Source organism: Rhineura floridana, chromosome 10 (assembly GCF_030035675.1).
Source record: "Rhineura floridana isolate rRhiFlo1 chromosome 10, rRhiFlo1.hap2, whole genome shotgun sequence".
Classification (NCBI taxonomy): domain Eukaryota; kingdom Metazoa; phylum Chordata; class Lepidosauria; order Squamata; family Rhineuridae; genus Rhineura; species Rhineura floridana.
The window spans coordinates 47,621,823-47,628,663 of NC_084489.1; the positions used below are offsets into that span (position 1 = coordinate 47,621,823).

The following is a 6,841-nucleotide window of genomic DNA, read 5'->3' on the forward strand; positions in this document are numbered from 1 at the left end:
TAGAGGGTTAGGATACACTGCAACATTTTGTTGCACATTCCATTTAAAATAAATAATAGTAGAAATTAAGGAGAATTCTAACTCTGTTCATATTTTACTCTAACTTGTTTTATTTTTATTTGATGGTATATTGTTTTTCAATGTTTGCTGTTAGTCCCGTTGGAGAGCGCTTACCTTATTAGGCTGAAAAATGGGGTATAAATATTTAATGTGAACAAAAACTTTAAAGTCACAAAAAGCCAGATATATCATATAACTGTTTTTTTTTTTTAAAAAATAATGTTTTATATTGTCATATGTGTATTGTATTTTTGATCTTGTTCTTGTAAACTGCCCAGAGAGCTTCGGCTATGGGGCGGTCTATAAGTTTAATGAAATTAAATAAATAAATAAATAAATAAGCAGAATATAATAAGCTTGTAAGTTCACCCTCATCTTCACGGTACAAGGTACGGCCTCTAAAGGCATCATTTCAAACCAGTTAGCATAAACTAGGGTTTCCAAATCTACTTCAAGCCATGGTTTCTGATTCTGGCTTCCATACCAATTGCAAACCATGGTTTATTCACTCAGATACCACGTCAAATCATAGTCAAGTTTCCTAAAACATGCATAACCAGCAAATATCAAGATGTTTTCTAGAGAGTTTGGGCAAAGACCAAAATAACATTTATAGAGCAGTAGGGATGGCTGGGTGGCACTTTCACTACATGTACTCCAGACATCTTTCCCCTTTAGTGCTGAACTCTGAAGAAACTGGCAACCGAAGCCAGTTATGATCAGTGTTGATTGGCTGGAACTGGTCACTAAACCTCCTCCTTAGTCCCAGTCCACAGTTTGAGAGCCACTGGAGTCATTTTGCATAAGGGCTCACAAGTATGTGGGGCAGGTTTATGAGGAACATGTCAGCCCTACCTACAGCCAGGGCCGGTTCTAAAGGGCAGCCAGGTTGGGCACTGGCCCAAGGGCCCCAGAGCTACAAAAGCCCCTAAAGGGCCCGAGGGGCCCTCCGCTCCCCTTCCGTGATCCGCGCTGACCCCACGCCCCCCTTACCTGTCAGCCGGCTTCTTAGCATTGCCCTTAATGAAGATGGCGGCCACAGCTTCCCTAAGGTACTGAAGCCACTGCCGCCATCTTAGTTGATGGCAGAGATGTGCGCATGTAGCACGCACATGTGCCATCAACAAAGATGGCAGCGGAGGCTTCATTCCCCTTAGGGAAACCGCGGCCGCCATCTGCATTAAGGGCAATGGTAAAGACTAGACAGGTAGGGGGGCCACGGGGGGGCATGCACACCCACCCACCAGGGGGCCAGGGCAAGCTGATGCCCAAGGGCCCCCGCATGCCTGGAGCCGGCCCTGCCTACAGCCATGTTCAATAGGGAACCAGAAGGGTCTTAACAGCTCACTATCTGCATTTGGGCAATGATATCTTGGCTTAAAAAGGCAAGATATGAATGAGTCTTTTGGCCGTGAATGCAGCTCCTCACTTCAAGCAAGTGAAAAAAGAAATCATGAACTCTTTTAATTAGCTATAGTTTCCTGTTTCATCCAGACTGGGAAACTATGTATGGTTAACAGCTGCAAAACAAGTCAGGACATTAAGGAATGTTTTTAAAATGGCTTAACATCCAAAGCTATTAAACAGAATTTCCTGGTTGGGACAAAACAGGAAATTATAATTAAGGGAAGACTTCCTGGCTCACACAAAGAGAGGAGGAAAGGTGTTGCTTGCATGGCCAAGACTCTTCATATCTCAGCTTATTATATGATTGTCTAAGATATGATCAGCCAAACACTCCTATTGGGTCTGTGATCCCTTGGCTGAAACGGTACAGTGGTATGCATGTCGGTTATGTGTATTCCAAAGCTCCAGTTCACATTGGGAGGAGGGCTGAAAAACCTGCTTCAATCTCTGCTTCAATGTTAAATCTGAACTCACCCTTTCGGCTTTTTAGTAATCTTTTTAAGATTACCAATTCGTGTAGATATATCACATGATCACACTATTACAAACCTTATACTTCAGTCCACCTTTGAAATATCCAACAAATTGTGTAGACTCGTATCCTTGGATTTCTCGATGCTGTACAGGCTTTCCTCCAAGATAATCATCCATCTGAACCGTGAAGATAGCTGCTGCAGTACTTTCATCCTGAGTGCACTCTTTTCCTAAAATCAGATGGGAATATTCTTTACTACCACTGATGAACCTCAAGGCTTGCACACTCCCTCTCTCCTTGCAGTGGATGTCTCCCTGCCTCCTATTCTACTTTGATGCAAACCATAGTTTGCCAGTTTGTCAGAAATGGTACGCTGTGGTTTGCACATGCCCTCCAAACCATAATCAGAAACTAAAGTTTGACACTGAAGTCGATCCAGACTAAGGGTTGTCACACTAAGTCACACTTAGAGCAGACCCACTGAAATCAGTGGATTTAAGTTAATCAAGTCCATTGATTTTGAGTATGACTTAACTGAAGAAAACCCAAAGTTAGACACATTTAGGTCCCACTGGAATCAGTGGAACCTAAATTAGTGATGACTAATCTTTCACTGTATCACTAATTTTTCACATTTATTTTAATGGGGCCAAAGTGCAACTAACTGTCTGGATCTGATGTTGTATGTTTGAACTATCCCTATAACTGTAACAATCAACTTCTATTCCCTCACACATGTTTTGTCTTCGAAGACGTTCAAGCTGATTTCTTCCAAGCTGGGATCGTACTGAAACTGAGTGCCAAATAACTCTTGAGGTTTGTATTTCAATATGAATGCAGAATAATCCATCCTAATCTAATTCTTATCGTTCAGAAGTATTAGTAATTCACAGATTCAAAATATAATCTTTAATCATACATGTCATCTTTAAACACTTTCCATTACATGAAGTGCAAGGGAAGCACTTTTTGCATTGAAGAGAAGTTACATCAAGAATTTCTGATAAAACAAGGGCTGAAAATAAAGACAGAAATGCTTTATTTCAAAGAAATTGGTGCAACCTCAGCTAATGAGCAAGGACAGATCTCCAGCTGTACAGTTTGCAACTATGGGTATATGGGTGAGCACAAAACCAAGCAGAAAAAGATACAGGCCCCATCAGCACTAAGAATCCTGGGAACTGTAGTGTATAAAGGGTGCTGAGAGTTGTTAGGAGACAGAGCTACAATTCAGAGCTACAATTCTCAGAGTGGTCTAATAGTCAATCCCTTTACCCAGGGAATTCTGGAAATTGTAGCTCTGTGAGGAAACTAGCGGCCTCCTAACAACTCTCACCACCCTTAAACTGCAGTTCCCAGGATTCTTTAGGAGAAGCCATGGCTGTTTAAAGTGGTAAATTACTGCTTTATATGTATAGTGCAGATGCGCCTTACACAGCTAGGCCTCTCAGAGGACCAGAGAGGCCTGGGCCGCTTCCAGTTTTGAAGTTCCTAGCCATAATAAAAAAATGTAAATGATGACATATATAAGTTAACAAAAGAAATTGTATTTTTTAACAAATCAGATCTCTTATTTGCTTAAATGTGCAGCTTGAGCTGAAACAGTGTGTCACTGTCACACTGTGGTCCGATGCTCATAAAAATAAGTTGCAAAACTTATCAAATAGCAAGCGTCTAAATCTGAGGTCCCTTTGAGCTTGAGGCCCTGGTCAAGTACCCTCCTGCCCCCCATCCCACTCCAACTGCCCCTGGCCTATACACAACTCTGAGCACTCTGCTTCAATGCATCCACTAGAGATCAAAGCAGATACATAAATATTACATAATACGGTTAGCAAAAATGCTAACTACCTAGACTTGCCAATAGCCTCCAGTGCTTTCTGCACAAACATGAGTTTACCATCCTTCATGTGCATTTGTGCATTCTCCTGGCCCTGAAATTGAGGAATGAGCTGATATAGAAAAGAGAGAGAGAAAACTCTCATTCTCTCTTCCCCTGCCCCAGGAATTAAAATAGTTGGCCAAGTATAATCTGAACTATACAGATGCACTGGCATTTGTGTCTAACGTCATTTTTTTTTAAAGTGGGGTGGCAAAGCACATGCTCTTGCTCAGAGTACAGCTACATAGTTGGCACAGCTGTGATCGTGAGGGCTACAAGATGTGTGTGGTGGGGTGCCCCTGCACGAATCACATCCCTTGAACTAACAACCAAAAGGAAATGATGCTATTGGAGTGACCCACAGTCTCAGGTCAGGACATAACCCACCTAAGATCCACCAGCTGAAAGCCAATGCTAAACCCATAAGCTATATACAGTATATATATACACACACACATATATAATATAATGGACTGTATACTTAGAAAGCTGCCAGAGGATGTAGGGAAATTAGTTTAGTTGAACTGAATGATGAGCCCAACGTTCAATGTAGTGGTTCTGTTCTGGAAGGATGCCTTGTACCTTAATTGCAGGTAGAGACAGGGTGCATTTGCTTAGTGTTGCTGTCTGTGCATGCTCAGAAATAATTTGGATTATGAAAAAAATATTAATATAACTTTTTCTTTAAAAATACAGCAGGACCAAAAGAAGAAAAAGGTGACACTAAGTGGGCTGGAGTCTAAATCCAAGATTAACAATACCTGCAAGTTCCAAAAAGGGCAGCATCTGCTATGAACACAAAAACAATATCTTGTGTCACCTTGAAGGCTAACAGATTTATTGTGACACAGATTCTTTTTTTGCTTCTATTGTAAGAGGAGAATCTGGTTTCACCTTTCTGGAACGTGTTGGCTTAGAAGGTACCAGATTTATCCACATTGTGGGAATCCACAATAAATCTGTTGTTATTACCATCATTATTTATATAGTGCCCTCAGCATGTGTAGCGCTTCACAGAATATAGTAGGGCAGGTCCCTGCCCTGCAGAGTTTATAATCTAGACGGTAAGGTGCCAGAAAATTCCTCTTTGTAGTACCTACAAGAGATTCCTAGTACTTACAAAACAGATTAGGTGATGAGTCTTGTGTAACTCTCATTCCCCGGGACCAACCTTGCAACTTATGTCGGCACCAAACAAAAAAGAAAACATAGGCGTATCTCCCTGCCAATACTGCTGTATCATTAAAGCCCATGATAGGTGCCCCTAAGGAGAAAAGTACTGCAGAAACAGAGTTGCTCCAACTTTTTGACAGCAAACTCTGAATGTAGCTCAGTGGCAGAGCATCTGCTCTGCACGCAAAGGGTCCCTGGCCCTAGGTTCAGTTCCTGGCATCTCCACTCCAGGTGAGGTTTGTAAAGATTCCTGCCTGACACTCTGGAGGGCTGCTGCCTGTCTGTGTAAACAAGATGGGCCAATGATATCAAACAGCTTCTTAACCTGTAGCAGCAGAAGGGAAGGGGGGCGTCGGCAGTAATACAGGGGCAAATTCAAAAGTGCAGGGTCCCTTCATGTTAGTCACAGCCACGACCACTCCCCCATTTCTGCTGCGGGTTTGAGAATGAGATCCTTGTTCAATGCCTTCTCCCACAACAACAGATGTCCCTAGGAGCCAATAAGCATGAAAGGGAAGAGTATTACCTACTGAGAAGGCTCTTCTCAGTAGCTGACTCATCTCCTTTCACTCTGATTGGCTCCAATCAGCAGGAAAGGGCAAAGAAGCATGTTAGAAGATTCTTCTCAGTGGCTAAGACATTCCCCTTTCATGCTGGCTGGCTCACAGGATGCTGAAGACATAGGGACCCTGCTGGGACCCTGCTCCCAAAAAAGTAAAGGGTCTAAGACACCCCCCCAGACCTTGGACGACTACACCCCGGGCGTGTGGGGGCAACACTTTGTGACCCAGAGGGCTTCCGGGAGGGGAACTTTGCATGAATGAATAAACTTGGGTGGACAGGTCCTTCCAGTATATTTTGGGCTGCCTTCCCCTGAAAGTTCCCCCACCGCCCGCTATTTTGACAAGGGCTGCCTTCCCAAGCTCTCTTGAGCCAAGTGTGAGAGAAGAGAACTAAAACTGTTCTCGGGACTTGTGATGAATTCCCTCCGTGAGCATGTAGCTCTTTGGAGCAGGAGGGATTTGCTCATCGTCAACAACTTCCAGTGGGGAGGCTGCGCGTCTTGTAGCACTGTAAAGACTAGCAGTCGTTAAGGTGTCACTCGGCTCTGCGGTGGTAACGGTAGTTTTTGCTGCCTCAGTGGTTCGAGCAACTCAAATCCTGCGACCTCTGCCCTACATCCATCCATCCCGGCGCCCCGTACCTAGCCAGTAGTGCAGATTGTAGAAGGTGGTGTTGCCCCTCTTGAACGTGTGCAGCACCAAGTAGGCGTCTCCGACGTAGAAATTGCCGTGCAAAGGTTCGGGCACGGGCACCAGTTCCAGCTTCTCTATCCTCCAGATCTGCAAGCCAGCTTTCTGGCCCGCGCTGGCGAACTCTTTGTGGTACAGCTCCGGCGGGGCCATCGATGCTGCTCCTTCTTCTGCCCGACGTCAAGGATTAAAGTCCTTCACAAGGCGGCCAAAGCAACAACAAAAAGACGGGCGCACGAGCTTCCAAGTCTACTCCTCCCTACTTAGCGATAGCTGAACCGGAGTTGCAAGGAGCGAAGCAAACCGTGCAACTCCCCAGTTTTATGGAGAGAGCGGCGTTAGCTTAGAGAGGACATCGAAGGGGCGAGGCCAGAGGGCGGGTCTTGCTTTAATCGCTTGCTCCCGGATCGGCTGGCACAGGAGGCCTTGCTACGCCCAGCTAGAAGCACACCTAGAGCTGGGGCGTGCAAAGCCGACTTGACTTGTCAACTTGGGAGGAGCAGGGAAGAATGTGCTCAAAGTCTGCTTGTGTGTCAGAGAACAGGGGACGCGTTGAGTGGCCTGCCAGCAGGAAACCTCAAAAGGGTTTGC

General features: G+C 44.6%; 1 protein-coding gene across 1 annotated transcript in view; it reads right to left on the minus strand.

Annotated features, from left to right (window-relative positions):
- The window catches only part of SCIN (scinderin), a 78,333-nt gene extending 71,721 nt beyond the window's left edge, over nt 1-6,612 (minus strand). Inside the window, exons 1-2 of the mRNA XM_061586050.1 lie at nt 6,202-6,612; nt 2,017-2,171 (exon numbers count right to left, since the gene is read on the minus strand). Of these exons, the coding sequence (XP_061442034.1) occupies nt 2,017-2,171; nt 6,202-6,403 (357 nt within the window). The 5' untranslated portion in view covers nt 6,404-6,612. The remainder of the gene's footprint in view (nt 1-2,016; nt 2,172-6,201) is intronic.
- Nucleotides 6,613-6,841: the final 229 nt, after the last annotated feature.